The following is a 23,866-nucleotide window of genomic DNA, read 5'->3' as shown; positions in this document are numbered from 1 at the left end:
GGGAAATAACGGGGAAATAGCGGCTAATAACAGGGAAATCGTGGCTAATAAGGGCTAATAATGGTTAAATAGCGGCTAATAACGGGGAATTAACTGATAATAATGGGAAATAGCGGCTAATAACGGGCTAATAGCGGCTAATAAGGGGTTAATCCCGGCTCTCAGCCGCCTCCCCTCTCCGGAATCCTCCCCCCTCCCCCCGGGGGCCCCTTTCCAGCTGTTCCCCAACAGCTGTTTGGGGGGGGGGGCAGCAGCTGTTGGGGGGGGGGAGGGAATTAACAGAGTCACGTGGGAGGGGGGGAGGGGGAGAAAAGGGGGGGGCCCCCCCCTATTTTTAGCCCCTCAGACATGAGGTCACTGGGCAGGCATGAGGGGAGGGGGGGGCTCCCGGGGAGGAGGGGGTTAATTAGCGCTAATAATGAGGGGATAGCCCCTAATAAGGGGGTAATTAGTGCTAATAATGAGAAATAAGCCCTAATAACAGGGTAATAATTTCTAATAATGGGGAATAATCACAAAGAAAGGGGGAATAATGGCTAATAATGGGGTATTAGTGGCTAATAATGGGGTATAATGGCTAATAACAGGGTAATCATGGCTAATAGCGGTGTAATAATTGCTAATAATGGGGTATTATGGCTAATAATGGGGTAATAATGGGGAAATAATGGCTAATAAAGGGGTATTAATGGCTAATAATGGGGATTAATGGCTAATATTGGGGTCAAATGGCTAATAATGTGGTATTATGGCTAATAATGGGGTATTAATGGCTAATAATGAGATATAATGGCTGATAATGGGGTATTCATGGCTAATAATGAGATATAACGGGGTAATAATGGCTAATAACAGGGTAATAATGGCTAATAACGTTGTAATAATGGCTAATAACGGGGTATTATGGCTAATAATGGGGAAATAATGGTTAATAAAGGGGTATTAATGACTATTAATGGGGCATAATGGGATATTAATGGCTAATAACAGGGTAATAATGGCTAATAACGTTGTAATAATCGCTAATAACGGGGTATTATGGCTAATAATGGGGAAATAATGGTTAATAAAGGGGTATTAATGGCTAATAATGGCGTATTAACGGCTAATAACAGGGTAATAATGGCTAATAATGGGGTATTAATGGCTAATAATGGGGAATTAATGGCTAATAATGGCTAATAACGGCTAATAACGGTGTAATAATGGCTAATAAGGGGGTCATGACCCCCCCCAAATGGATTTTTTTGGGGGGTTTCTCCCAAAAGGGCCCCAGGAGTCCGGGCTCCCAAACCCCCCTGGTGCCCCCCCCCCCAAAAATAAGGGGAGGGGGAAGAGGAGGAGGGGGAGGGGGAGGAGGAGGGGACCCAGGAGTCCGGGAGGGGGGGGCGGCTGCGAGGAGGAGGTAGGAACCCGGTGGGGAACTGGGGGGCACTGGGAGGGACTGGGAGGGAGTGGGGGGGTACTGGGGGGCACTGGGGGGGAGTGGGGGGGCACTGGGAGGGACTGGGAGGGAGTGGGGGGGCACTGGGGGCACTGGGGGGAGTGGGGGGGCACTGGGGGCACTGGGAGGGAGTGGGGGGGGTACTGGGGGCACTGGGAGGGAGTGGGGGGGCACTGGGAGGGACTGGGAGGGAGTGGGGGGGCACTGGGAGGGACTGGGAGGGGAGTGGGGGGGCACTGGGGGCACTGGGAGGGAGTGGGGGGGTACTGGGGGCACTGGGAGGGAGTGGGGGGGCACTGGGGGGCACTGGGGGGGAGTGGGGGGGCACTGGGGGGCACTGGGAGGGGAGTGGGGGGGCACTGGGGGCACTGGGAGGGAGTGGGGGGGCACTGGGAGGGACTGGGAGGAGTGGGGGGCACTGGGGGCACTGGGAGGGAGTGGGGGGCACTGGGGGCACTGGGAGGGAGTGGGGGGCACTGGGAGGGAGTGGGGGGGCACTGGGAGGGACTGGGAGGGAGGGGGGGGCACTGGAGGGACTGGGAGGGAGTAGGGGGGCACTGGGAGGGACTGGGAGGGAGTGGGGGGGCACTGGGGGGCACTGGGAGGGAGTGGGGGGGCACTGGGGGCACTGGGGGGGAGTGGGGGGGCACTGGGGGGCACTGGGAGGGAGTGGGGGGGCACTGGGAGGGACTGGGAGGGAGTGGGGGGGCACTGGGAGGGACTGGGAGGGAGTGGGGGGGCACTGGGGGGCACTGGGAGGGAGTGGGGGGGCACTGGGGGCACTGGGGGGGAGTGGGGGGGCACTGGAGGGACTGGGAGGGAGTGGGGGGGCACTGGGAGGGACTGGGAGGGAGTGGGGGGGCACTGGGGGGCACTGGGGGGCACTGGGAGGGAGTGGGGGGGCACTGGGAGGGACTGGGAGGGAGTAGGGGGGCACTGGGGGGCACTGGGGGGCACTGGGAGGGAGTGGGGGGGCACTGGGAGGGACTGGGAGGGAGTAGGGGGGCACTGGGGGGCACTGGGAGGGAGTGGGGGGGCACTGGGAGGGACTGGGAGGGAGTGGGGGGGCACTGGGGGGCACTGGGAGGGAGTGGGGGGGCACTGGGGGGCACTGGGAGGGAGTGGGGGGGCACTGGGAGGGACTGGGAGGGAGTGGGGGGGCACTGGGGGGCACTGGGAGGGACTGGGAGGGAGTGGGGGGGCACTGGGGGGCACTGGGAGGGACTGGGAGGGAGTGGGGGGGCACTGGGGGGCACTGGGGGGGAGTGAGGGTGTACTGGGAGGGAGTGGGGGGACACTGGGAGCACTGGGAGGGAGTGGGGGGGCACTGGGAGGGCGTTTGGGGTGCACTGGGGGGCACTGGGGGGCACTGGGAGGGAGTGGGGGGGCACTGGGAGGGACTGGGAGGGAGTGGGGGGGCACTGGGGGGCACTGGGAGGGACTGGGAGGGAGTGGGGGGGCACTGGGGGGCACTGGGAGGGACTGGGAGGGAGTGGGGGGGCACTGGGGGGCACTGGGAGGGACTGGGAGGGAGTGGGGGGACACTGGGAGCACTGGGAGGGAGTGGGGGGGCACTGGGAGGGCGTTTGGGGTGCACTGGGGGGCACTGGGGGGCACTGGGAGCACTGGGAGGGAGTTGGGGAGGTACTGGGAAGTATTGGGGGGCACTGGGAGGGACTGGGGGGGCTACTGGGAGGCACTGGGAGGGAGTAGGGGGGGCTCAGCCCTCCCAGTGCTCCCAGTCCCCCTCCCAGTCCCCTCCCAGTGTCCCCAGTCCCCTCCCAGTCCCCCTCCCAGTGTCCCCAGTCCCCTCCCAGTCCCTCCCAGTGCCCCCAGTCCCCGTCCCCAGGTGTCACCATGGTGCTGCTGCCCCTGCTGCTCGTCACCCTGGGGACCCGCCGGCTGCACGGCCACCTCGACCTGGGTGAGACCCCGTGGCCCCAATGTCCCCGCGTCCCCGCGTCCCCACGTCCCTCCCCAGTGTCCCCATGTCCTTCTTGTGTCCCCAATGTCCCCATGTCCCAATGTCCCCATGTCCCTCCTCATGTCCCCAAGGTCTCCATGTCCCAGTGTCCCCATATCCCAACATCCCCACATCCCTCCTGTGTCCCCAGTGTCCCCACGTCCCCATGTCCCCATGTCCCCATATCCCAGTGTCCCCATGTCCCTCCCATGTCCCCCGTGTCCCCCGTGTCCCCAGTGTCCCCACGTCCCCACGTCCCCATGTCCCCATATCCCAGTGTCCCCATGTCCCTCCCATGTCCCCGGTGTCCCCGGTGTCCCCGTGTCCCCCTGTCCCCGTGTCCCTCCAGTGTCCCCATATCCCAATGTCCCACTGTCCCTGTGTCCCTCCACTGTCCCTGTGTCCCTCCAGTGTCCCCATGTCCCTGTGTCCCTCCAGTGTCCCCAATGTCCCCATGTCCCCGTGTCCCTCCAGTGTCCCCAGTGTCCCCATATCCCAATGTCCCCGTGTCCCTCCAGTGTCCCCAATGTCCCCACGTCCCCGTGTCCCTCCACTGTCCCCAGTGTCCCCAGTGTCCCAATGTCCCTCCTGTGTCCCCAGTGTCCCCATGTCCTCAGTGTCCCCATGTCCCCACATCCCCATGTCCCCATGTCCTCAGTGTCCCAATGTCCCTCACATCCCAATGTTCCCAATGTCCCTCCCCAATGTCCCCATGTCCCCCTGTCCCTCTGTCCCTCCAGTGGCCCTCCAGTGTCCCCGTGTCCCTCCAGTGTCCCCATGTCCCCATATCCCAAAGTCCCCGTGTCCCCACATCCCCATGTCCCCATGTCCCTCCTGTGTCCCAATGTCCCCCTGTCCCCATATCCCAATGTCCTCAGTGTCCCCGTGTCCCTCCAGTGTCCCCATGTCCCTCCAGTGTCCCCGTGTCCCTCCAGTGTCCCCAGTGTCCCCACATCCCCATGTCCCCATGTCCCTCCTGTGTCCCAATGTCCCCCTGTCCCCATATCCCAATGTCCTCAGTGTCCCCGTGTCCCTCCAGTGTCCCCGTGTCCCTCCAGTGTCCCTGTGTCCCTCCAGTGTCCCCAGTGTCCCCATATCCCAATGTCCCCGTGTCCCTCCAGTGTCCCCATGTCCCTGTGTCCCTCCACTGTCCCCATGTCCCCCTGTCCCCATGTCCCCATATCCCAATGTCCCCCTGTCCCCATATCCCAATGTCCTCAGTGTCCCCGTGTCCCTCCAGTGTCCCCGTGTCCCTCCAGTGTCCCCAGTGTCCCCATATCCCAATGTCCCCGTGTCCCTCCAGTGTCCCCGTGTCCCTCCACTGTCCCCGTGTCCCTCCACTGTCCCCGTGTCCCTCCACTGTCCCCAGTGTCCCCATGTCCCCAGTGTCCCCATGTCCCCATATCCCAATGTCCCCAGTCTCCCCAATGTCCCCGTGTCCCTCCCGTGTCCCCATGTCCCCGTGTCCCTCCACTGTCCCCATGTCCCCATGTCCCCAATGTCCCCCTGCCCCCCTGTCCCTCCAGTGTCCCCCGGTGTCCCTGTGATGTCCCCGTGTCCCCAGGCAGGTGCCGCTTTGCCCTGGGCATGGAGTCGGGCTCCATCCCCGACAGCCGCCTCTCGGCCTCCAGCGCCTGGGCCGACTCCACCGCCGCCCGCCACGGCCGGTGAGACCACTAGAAACCAGTAGAAACCAGTAGAGACCAGTAGAGACCAGTAGAGACCAGTATAGACCAGTATAGACCAGTATAGACCAGTATAGACCAGTAGAAACCAGTAGAAACCAGTAGAAACCAGTAGAGACCAGTAGAGACCAGTATGACCCTGTCCCCACCCCCCACCCCCCCGGCGACCCCTCCCAGGGCCCCCCCGCTGTCCCCAAGGGGTCCCCGACGGAGCCACCTCTCCCTGCGGTGCTCGAGGGAGCCCCAGGACGGCCCCATGTCCCCCTGTCCCCGGCTCCCGCTGGCCCTCCCGGCTGTCCCCACGGCCCCTGGGTGGCCCCAAGCGTCCCCAGAAGGTCCCCACGTCCCCTGGGCTTCTCCAGGACCTCCCAGTGTCCCCAGTTGGGGCCTCCACTGGTGTCCCCGATGTCCCCAGGAGGTCCCCATTGTCCCCTGGGCTTCTCCAGGACACCCCAGTGTCCCCAGCCTTGACCTCTGTGGTGTCCCCAAGCCTCCCTGGTGTCCCCAGAAGGTCCCATTGTCCCCTGGGCTTCTCCAGGACATCCCGATGTCCCCACTCTTGGTCTCCATGGTGTCCCCAGAAGGTCCCTGTGTCCCCTGAGCTTCTCCAGACCTTCCCAACGTCCCCAGCTGGGGCCACCACAGGTGTCCCTGACATCCCCAGAAGGTCCCCTCATCCCCTGGGCTTCTCCAGCCCCTCCCGACGTCCCCAGTTGGGGCCACCACAGGTGTCCCCTATGTCCCCAGAAGGTCCCCTCATCCCCTGGGCTTCTCCAGCCCCTCCCGACGTCCCCAGTTGGGGCCACCGCGGGTGTCCCCGATGTCCCCAGAAGGTCCCCTCATCCCCTGGGCTTCTCCAGCCCCTCCCGACGTCCCCAGTTGGGGCCACCACGGGTGTCCCCGCTGTCCCCAGAAGGTCCCCTCATCCCCTGGGCTTCCCCAGCCCCTCCCGACGTCCCCCGCTGGGGCCACCGCGGGTGTCCCCGCTGTCCCCGTGTCCCCAGGCTGGGCCGCAGCGACGGGGACGGCGCCTGGTGCCCCGCGGGGCCGGTTTTCCCGGAGGAGCAGGAGTTCCTGGAGGTGGATCTGGGGCGGCTTCACGTGGTGACGCTGGTGGGGACGCAGGGCCGGCACGCGGGCGGCCGCGGCCGCGAGTTCGCCCACGGCTACCGGCTGCGCTACAGCCGCGACCGGCACCGCTGGACGCCCTGGAGGGACCGATGGGGACACGAGGTGGCCGGGGGGACAGCACGGGGCCGTGGGGGCAGCACGGGGGCCGTGGGGACGGCGGGGAGTTGGGGTGACCAGGGAGCTTGAGGTGACCAAGGAGCTTGAGGTGACCAGGAGCTTGAGGTGACCAGGGAGCTTGAGGTGACCAGGAGCTTGAGGTGACCAAGGACCTTGAGGTGATCAGGAGCTTGGGGTGACCAAGGAGCTTGAGGTGACCAGGAGCTTGAGGTGACCAGGAGCTTGAGGTGACCCAGGAGCTTGAGGTGACCAGGACCTTGAGGTGACCAAGGACCTTGAGGTGATCAGGACCTTGAGGTGATCAGGAGCTTGGGGTGACCAAGGAGCTTGAGGTGACCAGGAGCTTGAGGTGACCCAGGAGCTTGAGGTGACCAGGAGCTTGAGGTGACCAAGGACGTTGAGGTGACCAAGGACGTTGAGGTGACCCAAGGACGTTGAGGTGCCCAGGAGCTTGAGGTGACCAGGAGCTTGAGGTGACCAGGAGCTAGAGGTGACCAGGAGCTTGAGGTGATCAGGACCTTGAGGTGACCAAGGAACTTGAGGTGACCCAGGACCTAGAGGTGACCCAAGGACCTGGAGGTGACCCAGGACCTGGAGGTGACCCAGGACCTGGAGGTGACCCAGGACCTAGAGGTGACCCAGGACCTGGAGGTGACCAAGGACCTAGAGGTGACCAGGACCTAGAGGTGACCAGGAGCTTGAGGTGACCCAGGAGCTTGAGGTGACCAGGACCTTGAGGTGACCAAGGACCTTGAGGTGATCAGGACCTTGAGGTGACCAGGAGCTTGGGGTGACCAAGGAACTTGAGGTGACCAGGGGCCTTGGGGACGTCGTGGGGGCCTTGGGGGCATCTTGGGGACCTTGGAGATGTTGGGGTGACCAGGAACTTGGAGCCCTTGGAGATATTGGGATATCGAGGTGACCAAGGACCTTTGGGTGACCAGGACCTTGAGGTGACCAGGAACTTAGGGACATCATGGGGGCCTGGGGGACATCTTGGGGGCCCTGGGGACGTTGTGGGGGGCTGGGGTGCGTCTCCAGGACCTTGGGGACATCTCCAGGGTCTTGGGGATCGTGGGGTGTTGGGGTGACCGAGAACCTCGAGGATCTTGGGGATGTTGGGGGGTTGAGATGACCAAGACCTTGAGGTGACCAGGACCTTGAGGAGACCAAGAACATCTTGGGGACCTTGAGGTGACCCGCAGGTGATCGGTGGCAACGAGGACCCGTCGGGGGTTGTGCTGAAGGACCTGGCGCCGCCCCCGGTGGCCTTGGCCCTGCGGGTCTATCCCCGCGCCCCGCGGCCCATGAGCGTCTGTCTGCGCCTCGAGCTCTACGGGTGCCCCTGGGACGGTGAGAACTGGTGGATCTCCAGCCCCACGTCCCCCCAGAACCCTCCTGGTGACCCCCCAGCCCCACGTTCCAACCCCTGCGGTGGATCCCCAGCCCCCCATCCCTCCAAAACCCCCTGGTGGGTCTCCATCCCCACGTCCTCGTGGTGAATCCCCAGCCCCACGTCCCCCCAGAACCCCCTGGTGACCCCCCAGCCCCACGTTCCAACCCCTGTGGTGGATCCCCAGCCCCACGTCCCTCCAAAACCCCCTGGTGGGTCTCCATCCCCACGTCCTCGTGGTGGATCCCCCCCCAGCCCCACGTCCCTCCAAAACCCCCTGCTGACCCTCCAGCCCCATGTTCCAACCCCCTGGTGGATCCCCAGCCCCACGTCCCACCCCACGGTGACGTCCTCTACCTCCAGCTGGTCTCCTGTCCTACACGGCTCCACGAGGACACGTGATGGACCTCGATCCAGGCCCCGTTGTCCTCAACGACTCCACCTACGATGGATTCAGCATTGGCCAGTGAGTCCTCCAGGAGCTCCTTGGACCTCCTGGTGGGTCCTGGGTGGGTGGGATGGAGGATCTGAGATCTCCAGGAGCTTCTTGGACCTCCAGGTTGGTTCCTGGGGTGGTTGGATGGAGGATCTGAGATCTCCAGGAGCTCCTTGGACCTCCAGGTTGGTTCCTGGGGTGGTTGGATGGAGGATCCGAGATCTCCAGGAGCTCCTTGGACCTCCAGGTTGGTTCCTGGGGTGGTTGGATGGAGGATCCGAGATCTCCAGGAGCTCCTTGGACCTCCTGGTGGGTCCTGGGTGGGTGGGATGGAGGATCCGAGATCTCCAGGAGCTCCTTGGACCTCCAGGTCGGTTCTTGGGGTGGTTGGATGGAGGATCCGAGATCTCCAGGAGCTTCTTGGACCTCCAGGTCGGTTCCTGGGGTGGTTGGATGGAGGATCCGAGATCTCCAGGCGTCCCCTGTCCCCCCAGGCTGGAGTTCGGAGGTCTCGGGCAGCTGGTGGACGGGGTCGTGGGCCTCGACGACTTCCGGAGGAGCCGCGAGCGCCGCCTCTGGCCGGGCTACGACTACGTGGGGTGGCGACGGCCCCCGGGGCCCAGGCCCCACGTGGACCTCGAGTTCCACTTCGAGAAGATCCGAACCTTCCAGGCTCTGCAGGTGGGAAAGAAGGCGGCCGAGGGGCTTGGGGCCAGAACTTTCTGTAGGGCCCAGAGCTTCTCGTGGGATCCAGATCTTCTCGTTGGATCCAGAGCTTCTCGTAGGGTCCAGAACTTTCTGTAGGATCCAGGACTTCTTGTAGGATCCAGAGCTTCTTGTAGGATCCAGAGCTTCTTGTAGGGTCCAGAGCTTCTCGTAGGGTCCAGAGCTTCTCGTAGGGTCCAGAGCTTCTCGTAGGGTCCAGAGCTTCTCGTAGGACCCAGACCTTCTCGTAGGACCCAGACCTTCTCGTAGGACCCAGACCTTCTCGTAGGATCCAGAGCTTCTCGTAGGGTCCAGAACTTTCTGTAGGATCCAGGACTTCTCGTAGGATCCAGGACTTCTCATAGGATCCAGACCTTCCCATAGGGCCCAGAACTTCTCGTAAGATCCAGATCTTCTCGTAGGATCCAGACCTTCTCATAGGATCCAGACCTTCTCGTGGGGCCCAGACCTTCTCGTAGGATCCAGACCTTCTCGTAGGGTCCAGAACTTTCTGTAGGGCCCAGACCTTCTCGTAGGACCCAGACCTTCTCATGGGATCCAGACCTTCTCGTAGGGCCCAGATCTTCTTGTAGGATCCAGAACTTTCTGTGGGGTCCAGAGCTTCTCGTAGGGCCCAGACCTTCTCATAGGATCCAGACCTTCTTGAAGGGTCCAGAACTTTCTGTAGGATCCAGACCTTCTTGTGGGATCCAGAGCTTCTCGTAGGGCCCAGACCTTCTCGTAGGGCCCAGACCTTCTCGTAGGATCCAGACCTTCTCGTACAGCCCAGAACTTTCTGTAGGATCCAGGACTTCTCGCGGGATCCAGAGCTTCTCGTAGGATCCAGAACTTTCCGTGGGGTCCAGACCTTCTCGTAGGATCCAGACCTTCTCGTAGGGTTCAGAGCTTCCCGTAGGGTCCAGAACTTCTCATGGGATCCAGACCTTCCTGTAGGGTCCAGGGCTTCTTGTAGGGTCCAGACCTTCTCGTATGGCCCAGAACTTTCTGTAGGATCCAGGACTTCTTGTTGGATCCAGACCTTCTCGTAGGGTTCAGACTTTCTTGTTGGATGAGAGCTTCTCGTAGGATCCAGACCTTTCCATAGGGCCCAGACCTTCTCATAAGGTCCAGACCTTCTCGTAGGGTCCAGACCTTCTCCTAGGATCCAGACCTTCTCGTAGGGCCCAGATCTTCTTGTAGGACCCAGACCTTCTCGCAGGACCCAGACCTTCTCGCAGGACCCAGACCTTCTCGTGGGGCCCAGACCTTCTCGTGGGGCCCAGACCTTCTCGTGGGGCCCAGACCTTCTCGTGGGGCCCAGACCTTCTCGCGGGACCCAGACCTTCTCGCGGGACCCAGACCTTCTCGCGGGACCCAGACCTTCTCGCGGGACCCAGACCTTCTCGCGGGACCCAGACCTTCTCGCGGGACCCAGACCTTCTCGCGGGACCCAGACCTTCTCGCAGGACCCAGACCTTCTCGTAGGACCCAGACCTTCTCGTAGGGTCCAGAACTTTCTGTAGGATCCAGAGCTTCTCGTAGGATCCAGACCTTCTCGTAGGGTCCAGAACTTCTCGTAGGGTCCAGAACTTTCTGTAGGATCCAGGACTTCTCGCGGGGCCCAGACCTTCTCGCGGGGCCCAGACCTTCTCGCGGGGCCCAGACCTTCTCGCGGGGCCCAGACCTTCTCGCGGGGCCCAGACCTTCTCGTAGGATCCAGGACTTCTCGTAGGGCCCAGACCTTCTCGTGGGGCCCAGACCTTCTCGCGGGGCCCAGACCTTCCCATGAGCCGGTGTCCGTGGCCCCCAGGTTCACTGCAACAACCAGCAGACGCGCGGCGTCAGCCTCTTCGAGGAGGTCGAATGTCGCTTCAAGAGGAGCTCGAGCTCCTCCTGGGACCCCTCCAGGGTCGCCCACCGCCCGGACGGGACCTTCAGGGACCTCGGCGCCCGCTCGGTCACCGTCCCCCTCGGGGGCCACCTGGGCCTCATCGTCCAGTGTCGGTTCTTCTTCAGCGGAGAGTGGCTGCTCTTCAGCGAGGTCACCTTCCTCTCAGGTGAGCTCCACGCCCCCCCGGGCTGCCGTCTCCTCCAAAGGGTGGGATCTCGGGGGGGTTGGTGGGATCTCGAGGGGGTTGGTGGGATCTCGAGGGGGTTGGTGGGATCTCGAGGTGGTTGGTTGAGCCTTGAGGTGGTTGGTGGGATCTCGAGGGGGTTTGTTGAGTCTTGAGGTGGTTGGTTGGATCTCAAGGGGGTTGGTGGGATCTCGAGGGGGTTGGTTGAGCCTTGAGGTGGTTGGTTGGATCTCAAGGGGGTTGGTGGGATCTTGAGGGGGTTGGTTGAGCCTTGAGGTGGTTGGTTGAGTCTTGAAGGGGTTGGTGGGATCTTGAGGTGGTTGGTGGGATCTTGAGGTGGCTGGTGGGATCTCAAGGGGGTTGGTTGGATCTTGAGGGGGTTGGTGGGATCTTGAGGGGGTTGGTTGGATCTCAAGGGGGTTGGTTGAGCCTCGAGGTGGTTGGTGGGATCTTGAGGGGGTTGGTTGAGCCTTGAGGTGGTTGGTTGAGCCTCGAGGTGGTTGGTTGAGCCTCGAGGTGGTTGGTTGGATCTCGAGGTGGTTGGTGGGATCTCGAGGGGGTTGGTGGGGTCTCGAGGGGGTTGGTTGGATCTCGAGGGGGTTGGTGGGATCTTGAGGGGGTTGGTTGGATCTCGAGGGGGTTGGTGGGATCTCAAGGTGGTTGGTTGGATCTCAAGGTGGTTGGTTGGATCTTGAGGGGGTTGGTGGGATCTCGAGGGGGTTGGTGGGATCTCGAGGGGGTTGGTTGGATCTCAAGGGGCTTGGTTGGATCTCGAGGTGGGTTGTCAAGCCTTGAGGTGGTTGGTCGCTCCTGGTGAGCTCGTTAGCAGCCTCGTTAACGCCCCCGGAGGGGGTTTATCTCCCTGTAGACGTGGTGGAGGAGCCGATGGGGACCCTGAGCAGCCCGGAGACCCCCGGGGACGTCACCGCGGCCGCCAACCTCACCCCCTGGAGTAAGTCGTTAATTCGAACGGGGGCTTAACGAGGCAGGAGAAGGAGGTCCAAGCCCCGCCGTGTCCTTCCGCAGCCACCGAGGGAGCCAGAGGGGGACGCCCGGCGGCCAAGGGCGAGGAGGGCCCCACGAGGAGCCTCGTCGGGTGCCTGGTGACCATCATCCTGCTCCTGGTGGGCGTCATCGTCCTCATCCTCTGGAGAAGCTTCTGGAAGAAGGTCCTGGGGAAGGTCAGAGGGGGGAATTCGTGGAGAGTTGGGGGGATCAAGGGGATTTGGGGACTTTTGGTGGGAATTTTTGGAGAATTGGGGGGAATCAAGGGGATTTGGGGACTTTTGATGGGAATTGGTGGAGAATTGGGTGGAATCGAGAGGATTTGGAGAATTTTGATGGGAATTTTTGGAGAATTGGGTGGAATCGAGAGGATTTGGGGACTTTTGATGGGAATTGGTGGAGAATTGGGTGGAATCAAGAGGATTTGGGGAGTTTTGATGGGAATTTTTGGAGAATTGGGGGGAATCAAGAGGATTTGGGGAGTTTTGATGGGAATTCTTGGAGAATTGGGGGGAATCAAGAGGATTTGGGGACTTTTGATGGGAATTTTTGGAGGATTGGGTGGAATTCATGGGATTTGAAGACTTTTGAAGAGAATTTTGGGGCCCTGGACGAGTCCCCGGGTCCTCCTGAAGGTCGTGTCCCCCCCAGGGTGACCGGAGGCCCTCGGAGGACGAGCTGCGGGTGCAGCTCTCGGTTCCCGGTGACACCATCGTCATCAACAACGCGACGGGGGCGTCGCGGGGGCCTCCTCGCTACGAGCGGATCCCCCCGAGCCACGGCGACTACCAGGAGCCCACCAGGCACTGGCCAGCGTGGCCACCGGCCCCTCCTGGACACGGTGAGGGGGGGACACCACGTGGGGGTGGATGGAGACCACGTGGGGATGGAGGGAGACCACGTGGGGATGGATGGAGACCACACGGAGACGGATGGAGACCATGTGGGGAGGGGTGGAGACCACGTGGAGATGGATGGAGACCTCAAGAGGAGGAAGGGATGGATGGAGACCCCATGGAGATGGATGGAGACCCCATGGAGATGGATGGAGACCTCAAAGGGAGTGATAGAAGGATGGATGGATGGTTGGAAACCACATAAAGATGGATGGAGACCTCATGGATGGATGGATGGATGGATGGATGGAAACCATGTGGAGATGGATGGAGATCTCAAGGGGAGGGATGGGGAACATATGGAGATGGATGGATGGATGGAGACCACGTGGAGGTGGATGGAGACCTCATGGATGGGTGGATGGATGGATGGATGGAAACCACATGGAGATGGATGGAGACCTCATGGGGATGGATGGATGGAAGGAAACCACACGGGGAGTGATGGATGGATGGATGGATGGAGACCACATGGAGATGGTTGGAGACCACACAAATGGATGGATGGATGGATGGAGACCACGTGGAGGTGGATGGAGACCCCATGGATGGATGGATGGATGGATGGAGACCCCATGGATGGATGGATGGATGGATGGAGACCACGTGGAGATGGATGGAGACCCCATGGATGGATGGATGGATGGATGGATGGATGGAGACCCCATGGAGATGGATGGAGACCCCATGAATGGATGGATGGATGGATGGAGACCACGTGGAGATGGATGGAGACCTCATGGATGGATGGATGGATGGATGGAGACCACATGGATGGATGGATGGATGGATGGAGATCATGTGGAGCTGGATGGAGACCCCATGGATGGATGGAGCCCACGTGGAGCTGGACGGAGACCTCATGGGAGCGGTGGCCGGCTGGCTGGAGCCCGCGTGGAGCCGCCTGGTGACCACGTGGATGGACCTTTGGCATCCGGCTGCCCCCCGGGGTCGATGTGACCCTGGTGGCTCCGGCCCTGACCCCCCCCCTCCCCCCCCAGAAGCCGCGTTGGCCACGGCGACCACCGACCTCCTGCTGGGCGCCTCCTCGCCGCCCCCCGGCCTCAAACCCCTCAACACCGACGGTGAGACGGTCCCGCAGGCCCCTTGGAAGCCCCTCCCCCTCCTCATTAAGCCCCTCCCCCCTTATTAAGCCCCTCCCCTCTTATTAAGCCCCTCCCCTCTTATTAACTCCCTATTATTAAGCCCCTCCCCTCCCCATCAAGCCCCTCCCCCTCTTATTAAGCCCCATTATTAAGCCCCTCCCCTCCTTATAAGCCCCTCACCCTCCTCATCAAGCCCCTCCCCCTCTTATTAAGCCCCATTATCAAGCCCCTCCCCTCCTTATTAAGCCCCTCCCCTCCTTATTAAGCCCTCCCCTCCTTATTAAGCCCCTCCCCTCCTTATTAAGCCCCTCCCCCTCCTCAGTAAGCCCCTCCCTCTCCTTTGGAAGCCCCTCCCCTTCCTTATTAAGCCCCTCCCATCTTATTAAGCCCCTCCCTCTCCTTCACAAGCCCCTCCCCTCCTTCATAAGCCCCTCCCCCTCCTTATTAACCCCCTACCCCATGTGGAAGCCCCTCCCCCTCCTTGTTAAGCCCCTCCCCATGTGAAGCCCCTCCCCCTCCTTTAAGCCCCCCTCCCCCCCCTCTCCAGGCGCCCCCGAGTTGGGGGGAGGGGCTTACGCCGAGGCCGACGTCACCGGAGGCTCCGCCTACTCGCTCGCCGGCCCCGCCCCCCGCCCCCCCCCCAGCCCCCCCCTCCCGGCCTTTCCCCGCGCCCGACTGCGCTTCCGTGACAAGCTGGGGGAGGGGCAGTTCGGAGAGGTAAGACACGCCCCCTTCCAGACAGGCCACGCCCCCTTCTAGACAAGCCACGCCCCTTCTAGACAAACCACGCCCCCTTCTAGACAAGCCACGCCCCCTTCTAGACAAGCCACGCCCCCTTCTAGACAAGCCACGCCCCTTCTAGGGAAGCCACGCCCCCTTCTGGACAAGCCACGCCCCCTTCCAAACAAGCCACACCCCTTATAGACGAGCCACACCCCCTAATAGACAAACCTCAATGCTTCTGGACAAGCCACGCCCCCTTCTAGGCAAGCCACGCCCCCTTCTAGGCAAGCCACGCCCCTTCTAGGCAAGCCACGCCCCTTCTAGGCAAGCCACGCCCCTTCTAGGCAAGCCACGCCCCTTCTAGGCAAGCCACGCCCCCTTCTAGGCAAGCCACCCCCCTTCTAGGGAAGCCACGCCCCCTTCTGGACAAGCCACGCCCCCTTCCAAACAAGCCACACCCCTTATAGACGAGCCACACCCCCTAATAGACAAACCTCAATGCTTCTGGACAAGCCACGCCCCCTTCTAGGCAAGCCACGCCCCCTTCTAGGCAAGCCACGCCCCTTCTAGGCAAGCCACGCCCCTTCTAGGCAAGCCACGCCCCTTCTAGGCAAGCCACGCCCCTTCTAGGCAAGCCACGCCCCTTCTAGGCAAGCCACGCCCCTTCTAGGCAAGCCACGCCCCCTTCTAGGCAAGCCACCCCCCTTCTAGGGAAGCCACGCCCCCTTCTGGACAAGCCACGCCCCCTTCCAAACAAGCCACACCCCTTATAGACGAGCCACACCCCCTAATAGACAAACCTCAATGCTTCTGGACAAGCCACGCCCCCTTCTAGGCAAGCCACGCCCCTTCTAGGCAAGCCACGCCCCTTCTAGGCAAGCCACGCCCCTTCTAGGCAAGCCACCCCCCTTCTAGGGAAGCCACGCCCCCTTCTGGACAAGCCACGCCCCCTTCCAAACAAGCCACACCCCTTATAGACGAGCCACACCCCCTAATAGACAAACCTCAATGCTTCTGGACAAGCCACGCCCCCTTCTAGGCAAGCCACGCCCCCTTCTGGGCAAGCCACGCCCCCTTCTGGACAAGCAGTGCCCTCTACAGACAAAGCCACGCCCACTACCGAGAAGCCACGCCCCCAAATGACATGTCACACCCCCTAGAGGGGAAAGCCACGCCCCTCCAGACAAGCCACGCCCCTTATGAACAGGCCACGCCCCTAGAGGACAACCCACGCCCCCTAGAGGACAAGCCACGCCCCCTTCCAGACAAGTGATGTCCCTATATGACAAGCCCCGCCCCCAGGAGACAAGCCCCGCCCCCTCCGCTGAGCCCAGGGCGGAGGCCCCGCCCCCTCGTGCTGAGGCCACGCCCCCCCAGGTGCTGCTGTGCGAGGTGGAGGATCCCGAGGCGCCGCCCCCGGGGCGCCCCCTGCTGGTGGCCGTCAAGGTGCTGCGGCCCGACGCCTCCAAGAACGCCCGGTACGGGGGGGGTCAAAGGGGGTTGGGGGGGGATTAAAGGGGTTTGGGGGGATCAGAGGGGTTTGGGGGGGGATTAAAGGGGTTTGGGGGGGGATCAAAGGGGGTTGGGGGGATCAAAGGGGTTTGGGGGGGGATTAAAGGGGTTTGGGGGGGATCAGAGGGGGTTGGGGGGGATCAAAGGGGTTTGGGAGGAATCAAGAGGATTTGGAGACTTTTGATGGGAATTTTTGGAGAGTTGGATGGAATCAAGAGGATTTGGGGACTTTTGATGGGAATTTTTGGAGAATTGGGGGGAATCAAGAGGATTTGGGGACTTTTGATGGGAATTTTTGGAGAATTGGGTGGAATCAAGAGGATTTGGGGACTTTCGATGGGAATTTTTGGAGAATTGGGGGGAATCAAGAGGATTTGGAGACTTTTGATGGGAATTGGTGGAGAATTGGGTGGAATCGAGAGGATTTGGGGACATTTGATGGGAATTTTTGGAGAATTGGGTGGAATCAAGAGGATTTGGGGAGTTTTGATGGGAATTTTTGGAGAATTGGGGGGAATCAAGAGGATTTGGGGACTTTCGATGGGAATTTTTGGAGAGTTGGGGGGAATCAAGAGGATTTGGGGACTTTTGATGGGAATTTTTGGAGAATTGGGGGGAATCAAGAGGATTTGGGGACTTTTGATGGGAATTTTTGGAGAATTGGGTGGAATCAAGAGGATTTGGGGACTTTCGATGGGAATTTTTGGAGAGTTGGGTGGAATCAAGAGGATTTGGGGACTTTTGATGGGAATTTTTGGAGAATTGGGGGGAATCAAGAGGATTTGGAGACTTTTGATGGGAATTGGTGGAGAATTGGGTGGAATCAAGAGGATTTGGGGACATTTGATGGGAATTTTTGGAGAGTTGGGGGGAATCAAGAGGATTTGGGGACTTTTGATGGGAATTTTTGGAGAATTGGGGGGAATCAAGAGGATTTGAGGACTTTTGATGGGAATTTTTGGAGAACTGGGAGGAATCAAGAGGCTCCGGGGGGGCAGGCGGGATTTCCTGCAGGAGGCGCGGACGCTGGGGAGGCTGCGCGACCCCAACATCGTGCGGCTGCTGGGGGTGTGCGCGGGGGCCGGGCCCCTCTGCATCGTCACCGAGTACATGGAGCACGGGGACCTCCACCAGTTCCTGGGGGGACCCAGCGGCGACGCCCTCAGGTAGGGGGACACCCCCCCCCCCAGGACCTCTCTAGGGACCCCCAGGGGAGATGTAGAACCCCCCCCCAAGACCCCTGTAAGGACCCCCAGGACAACTCTAGAGATGCCAGGATCCTTTTAGGGACCCCCAGGACCCCTCTAAGCACCTCCAGGATCCCTCTGGGACCACCAGAACCTCTCTGAGCACATCCAGAACCTCTCTAAGCACCTCCAGGACCCCTCTAGGATCTCCAGAACCTCTCTAAGCACCTCCAGGACCCCTCTAGGAACCCCAGAACCTCTCTAAGCACCTCCAGGACCCCTCTAGGAACCCCAGGACCCCTCTAAGCACCTCCAGGACCCCTCTAAGCACCTCCAAGACCCCTCTAGGAACCCCAGAACCTCTCTAAGCACCTCCAGGACCCCTCTAAGCACCTCCAGGATCACTCTGGCACCCACAGAACCTCTCTAAGCACCTTCAAGATCCCTCTAATCACCTCCAAGACCCCTCTAACCTCCTCAGAACCTCTCTAAGCACCTCCAGGACCCTTCTAAGCACCTCCAGGACCCCTCTAATCACCTCCAGGACCTCTCTAGGAACCCCAGAACCCCTCTAAGCACCTCCAGGTTCCCTCTAGGATCTCCAGAACCTCTCTTAGCACCTCCAGGACCCTTCTAAGCACCTCCAGGACCCCTCTATGAACCTCAGAATCTCTCTAAGCACCTCCAGGACCCTTCTAAGAACCTCCAGGACCCCTCTAGGAACCTCAGAACCTCTCTAAGCACCCCCAGAACCCCTCTAAGACGCCCCAGAACCCCTCTAGAACCTCATTAGGCCCCCCCAGGACCTCGTTAGGACCCCCTAGAAGACCTTTCAGACCCCGCTGACCCCCCCCAACCCCGTCTCCTCCAGCCTGCGGACTCTGCTCCACCTGGGCGCCCAGATCGCGTCGGGGATGCGCTTCTTGTCCGGCTTGAACTTCGTCCACCGGGACCTGGCGACGCGGAACTGCCTGGTGGGCGAGGGCTTCACCGTCAAGGTGGCCGATTTCGGCATGAGCCGCCACCTCTACGGCAACGACTACTACCGCGTGCGGGGCCGGGCCCTGCTCCCCATCCGCTGGATGGCCTGGGAGTGCATCCTCATGGTGAGCCGGGGGCCGGGGCTGGGACCGGAGGAGAAACGGGGGGAGCCGAGGGGCTTTGGGGACGGCTCGGTGGGATTTGGGGACGTTTGGGTGGGATTTGGAGATGTTTGGTTGGGATTTAAGATGTTTGGTTGGGGTTTGGAGATGTTTGGTTGGGATTTGGAGATGTTTGGGTGGGATTTGGAGACGTTTGGTTGGGTTTTAGGACGTTTGGTTGGGATTTGGAGATGTTTGGTTGGGATTTGGAGATGTTTGGTTGGGTTTTAGGACGTTTGGTTGGGATTTGGAGATGTTTGGTTGGGATTTGGAGATGTTTGGTTGGGTTTTAGGATGTTTGGGTGGGATTTGTGGACATTTGGTTGGGATTTGGAGATGTTTGGTTGGGATTTGGAGATGTTTGGTTGGGTTTTAGGATGTTTGGGTGGGATTTGGAGACGTTTGGTTGGGATTTGGAGATGTTTGGTTGGGGTTTGGAGATGTTTGGTTGGGATTTGGAGATGTTTGGTTGAGATTTGGGGATGTTTGGTTGGGTTTTAGGATGTTTGGGTGGGATTTGGAGATGTTAGGTTGGTGTTTGGAGATGTTTGGTTGGGTTTTAGGATGTTTGGTTGGGATTTGGAGATGTTTGGTTGGGGTTTGGAGATGTTTGGTTGGGATTTGTGGATGTTTGGATGGGATTTGAGGAGAAATGGGGGGAGCCGAGGGGCTTTGGAGACGTCTCGGTGGGATTTGGAGATGTTTGGGTGGGATTTAAGATGTTTGGTTGGGGTTTAGGACGTTTGGTTGGGTTTTAGGATGTTTGGTTGGGATTTGTGGACATTTGGTTGGGATTTGGAGATGTTTGGTTGGGATTTGGAGATGTTTGGTTGGGGTTTGGAGATGTTTGGGTGGGTTTTAGGATGTTTGGGTGGGATTTGGAGATGTTTGGTTGGGGTTTTGGATGGTTGGTTGGGATTTGTGGACATTCGGGTGGGATTTGAGGAGAAATGAGGGGAATTAAGGGCGTTTGGAGATCTTTGATTGGGATTTGGGGATGTTTGGTTGGGATTTGTGGATGTTTGAGTACGATTTGTGGATGTTGGGATGGGATTTGGAGAGATTTGGGTGGGATTTGAGGAGAAACGGGTGGAATCAAGAAGATTTGGAGACTTTTGATGGGAATTTTTGGAGAATTGGGTGGAATCAAGAGGATTTGAGGACTTTTGATGGGAATTTTTGGAGAATAGGGGGGAATCAAGAGGATTTGAGGACTTTTGATGGGAATTTTTGGAGAGTTGGGTGGAATCAAGAGGATTTGGGGACTTTTGATGGGAATTTTTTGAGAATTGGGGGGAATCAAGAGGATTTGGGGACTTTTGATGGGAATTTTTGGAGAGTTGGGGGGAATCAAGAGGGTTTGAAGACGTCTGAAGGGAATTTGGAGCAGAATTAGGTGGAATCGAGAGGATTTGGGGCCACCTGAAGGGTTTTTTCCCCTGCCCAGGGCACCTTCACCCCCGCGAGCGACGCGTGGGCCTTCGGGGTGACCCTCTGGGAGGTTCTGACGCGGTGCCGCCAGCAGCCCTACGGCCGCCTCAGCGACCAGCAGGTCATCGCCAACGCCGGCCACCACTTCCGCGCCCAGGGACGCCAGGTGAGCACTGGGGGGGCACTGGGGGGCACTGGGGGGCACTGGGAGGGGACTGGGAGGGGACTGGGAGGGGACTGGGAGGGGACTAGGGGCACTGGGAGGGGACTGGGAGGGCACTGGGAGAGGAAAAGGGGCACTGGGAGGTGCTGGGAGGGGACTGGGAGGCACTGGGAGGGGACTGGGAGGCACTAGGGGTCTCTGAGAGGCGTTGGAAGGTACTGGGAGGGGACTAGGGGCACTGGGAGGGGACTGGGAGGCACTGGGAGGGGACTGGGAGGGGACTGGGAGGGCACTGGGAGGCACTGGGAGAGGGCTGAGGGGCACTGGGAGGGACTGGGAGCACTGGGAGAGGACTGGGAGGGGATTAGGGGGGACTGGGAGGGGACTGGGAGGCACTAGGGGTCTCTGAGAGGGGTTGGAAGGTACTGGGAGGGGACTGGGAGGCACTGGGAGGGGACTGGGAAGGGACTGGGAGGGGACTAGGGGTCACTGGGAGGGACTGAAAGGTGCTGGGGTGGGACTGGGAGGCACTAGGAGGGGAATGGGGCCACTGGGAGGGGACTGGGAGGAGAATGGGGGCGCTGGGAGGGGACTGGGGGGCACTGGGAGGGGACTGGGGGGCACTGGGAGGGGACTGGGGGGCACTGGGAGGGACTGGGAGGGGACTGGGAGGGGACTGGGAGGCACTGGGAGAGTATTAGGGGTCACTGGGAGGGACTGAAAGGTGCTGGGATGGGACTGGGAGGCACTGGGAGGGGAATGGGGCCACTGGGAGGGGACTGGGAGGAGAATGGGGGCGCTGGGAGGGGACTGGGGGGCACTGGGAGGGGACTGGGAGGGGTCTGGGGGCACTGGGAGGCACTGGGAGGGGACTGGGAGGGGATTAGGGGGGACTGGGAGGGGACTGGGAGGCACTGGGAGGGGACTGGGAGGGGACTGGGAGGGGACTGGGAGGGGACTGGGAGGGGACTAGGGGCACTGGGAGGGGACTGGGAGGCACTAGGGGTCTCTGAGAGGAGTTGGAAGGTACTGGGAGGGGACTGGGAGGCACTGGGAGGCACTGGGAGGGCACTGGGAGGGGACTGGGAGCACTGGGAGGGGACTGGGAGGCACTGGGAGGGGACTGGGAGGCACTGGGAGGCACTGGGAGGGCACTGGGAGGGGACTGGGAGCACTGGGAGGGGACTGGGAGGCACTGGGAGGGGACTGGGAGGGGACTGGGAGGCACTGGGAGAGGACTGGGAGGGGACTGGGAGGGGACTGGGAGGCACTGGGAGGGGACTGGGAGGCACTGGGAGAGTATTAGGGGTCACTGGGAGGGACTGAAAGGTGCTGGGATGGGACTGGGAGGCACTGGGAGGGGAATGGGGCCACTGGGAGGGGACTGGGATGGGACTGGGAGGCACTGGGAGGGGACTGGGAGGGGACTAGGGGCACTGGGAGGCACTGGGAGGCGCTGGGAGGGGACTGGGAGGCCCGGGGGTGACACTGGGGGGGCTGGGAGCAGCGGGAGGGGCCTCCCAGTCCCTCCCAGTACGGCCAGTTCCCCCCAGGAGTACCTGCCGTGCCCCCCCGGCTGCCCCCCCCCCCCTGCACGCCCTGATGCGGCGCTGCTGGGCGCGAGACGCCGGCGACCGACCCTCCTTCGAGCTCCTGCACCGCCTGCTCCGCCACCACCACGGCCTCCACTGAGGGCTCCCCCCGCTTCCCCCTCCGCTTCCGCCTTCCTCCTCCTCAACTTCCTCCTTCGTCCTCCTCAAGTTCCTCCTTGAGTTCCTCCTTCCTGCTCTTCAAGTTCCTCCTTCATCCTTCTCAACTTCCTCCTTCCTCCTTCTCAACTTCCTCCTTCCTCCTCTTCAAGTTCCTCCTTCATCATCCTCAACTTCCTCCTTCATCCTCTTCAAGTTCCTCCTTGAGTTCCTCCTTCCTGCTCTTCAAGTTTTTCCTTCCTGCTCTTCAAGTTCCTCCTTCCTCCTCCTCAAGTTCCTCCTTCCTCCTCCTCAACTTCCTCCTTCCTCCTCCTCAACTTCCTCCTTCCTCCTCCTCAAGTTCCTCCTTCCTCCTCCTCAACTTCCTCCTTCCTCCTCCTCAATTTCCTCCTTCATCCTCTTCAAGTTCCTCCTCAAGTTCCTCCTTCCTCCTCCTCAAGTTCCTCCTTCCTCCTCCTCAAGTTCCTCTCTCCTCCTCCTCAACTTCCTCCTTCCTCCTCCTCAACTTCCTCCTTTATCCTCTTCAAGTTCCTCCTTCCTCCTCCTCAAGTTTTTCCTTCATGCTCTTCAAGTTCCTCCTTCCTCTTCCTCAAGTTCCTCCTTCATCCTCTTCAAGTTCCTCCTTGAGTTCCTCCTTCCTGCTCTTCAAGTTCTTCCTTTGTCCTCTTGAAGTTCCTCCTTTCTCCTCCTCAAGTTCCTCCTTCCTCCTCCTCAACTTCCTCCTTCTCAGCTTCCTCCTTCCTCCTCTTCAAGGTCCTCCTTCATCCTCCTCAACTTCCTCCTTGAGTTCCTCCTTCCTGCTCTTCAAGTTCCTCCTTCCTCCTCCACAACTTCCTCCTTCCTCCTCCTCAACTTCCTCCTTCCTCCTCCTCAACTTCCTCCTTCCTCCTCCTCAACTTCCTCCTTCCTCCTTCTCAGCTTCCTCCTTCCTCCTCCTCAACTTCCTCCTTCCTCCTTCTCAACTTCCTCCTTCATCCTCTTCAAGTTTCTCCTTCAGCCTTCATCTTCCTCCTTCTCTTCCACCTCCTTCCTCCTCCTCTTCCACCTCCTCCTCCCCATTTCCATCCTCCTTCCTCCTCCTCCTCCTTCTTCTTCCTCTTTCTCACTCTTCCTCCTCCTCCTCATTTTTCCTCCTCCTTCCTCTTCCTCTTCCTCTTCCTCTTCCTCTTCCTCTTCCTCTTCCCTGGCCGACCCCACCACTACTGACTCCCGCCCCCCCCTAATTAACGGGCCCCTAATTAACCTTTGGGGGGGGCTGTAAATATTTGGTGCTGAAAGGGAGATTTTTTACATTAATATATAAAGATTTTTGAGGTCGTTTCTCTCATTTTTGCGTGTCCCCCCCTTTTTTTTCTCTTCATAAAGGGGGGGGTCCCCTATAGCCCCCCTATAGGTCACCTATAGCCCCCCTATAGGGGACTTGGGGGGCTGGGAACCCCTTAAAATAGGGGGGGGTCACCCTATAGCCCCCCTATAGGTCACTTAGAGCCCCCCTATAGGGGACTTAGGGGGCTGGGAACCCCTTAAAATAGGGGAGGTCCCCTATAGCCCCCCTATAGGTCACCTATAGCCCCCCTATAGGGGACTTGGGGGGCTGGGAACCCCTTAAAATAGGGGGGGTCCCCTATAGCCCCCCTATAGGTCACTTAGAGCTGCCCTATAGGGGACTTAGGGGGCTGGGAACCCCTTAAAATAGGGGGGGTCACCCTATAGCCCCCCTATAGGTCACTTAGAGCCCCCCTATAGGGGACTTAGGGGGCTGGGAACCCCTTAAAATAGGGGGGGTCACCCTATAGCCCCCCTATAGGTCACTTATAGCCCCCCTATAGGGGACTTAGGGGGCTGGGAACCCCTTAAAATGGGGGGGGTCACTTATAGCCCCCCTATAGGGGACATAGGGGGGTGGGAACCCCTTAAATAGGGGGTCATCCTATAGATACCCCCTCCTAGAGCCCTATAGGCCCCCCCCCAAAAAAAATCTATAGGGGCCCCCAGTGTCCGAGCGCCCCCGCACGTCTCTGGTCCCGGTTGCGTAAGGTGGGA

At 60.5% G+C, this 23,866-nt stretch overlaps 1 protein-coding gene across 2 annotated transcripts; it reads left to right on the top strand.

The window, feature by feature from the left end:
* The first annotated feature begins 3,270 nt into the window (after positions 1-3,270).
* On the top strand, positions 3,271-23,133 carry LOC138734340 (epithelial discoidin domain-containing receptor 1-like). Of its 2 annotated transcripts, none has more exons than XM_069881947.1 (17): positions 3,271-3,368; positions 4,972-5,074; positions 6,097-6,325; positions 7,546-7,693; positions 8,097-8,199; positions 8,664-8,850; positions 10,685-10,931; positions 11,818-11,901; positions 11,976-12,118; positions 12,606-12,795; positions 13,852-13,935; positions 14,504-14,673; positions 16,057-16,157; positions 17,190-17,357; positions 18,250-18,484; positions 19,968-20,117; positions 21,668-23,133. In XM_069881947.1, exons 1-17 carry the CDS (start codon positions 3,302-3,304, stop codon positions 21,884-21,886), a joined length of 2,628 nt encoding a protein of 875 aa, XP_069738048.1. In that variant the 5' UTR covers positions 3,271-3,301; the 3' UTR covers positions 21,887-23,133. The 2 variants fall into 2 exon arrangements, with proteins under 2 accessions (XP_069738048.1, XP_069738047.1); XM_069881946.1 differs by having other exon boundaries at positions 11,976-12,130.
* The last annotated feature ends 733 nt before the right edge of the window (positions 23,134-23,866 follow it).

Source organism: Phaenicophaeus curvirostris, unplaced genomic scaffold, assembly GCF_032191515.1.
Source record: "Phaenicophaeus curvirostris isolate KB17595 unplaced genomic scaffold, BPBGC_Pcur_1.0 scaffold_73, whole genome shotgun sequence".
Lineage (NCBI taxonomy): Eukaryota > Metazoa > Chordata > Aves > Cuculiformes > Cuculidae > Phaenicophaeus > Phaenicophaeus curvirostris.
The sequence above is the reverse complement of the archived record's forward strand: the minus strand, read 5'-3'. Positions and strand labels throughout refer to the sequence as shown.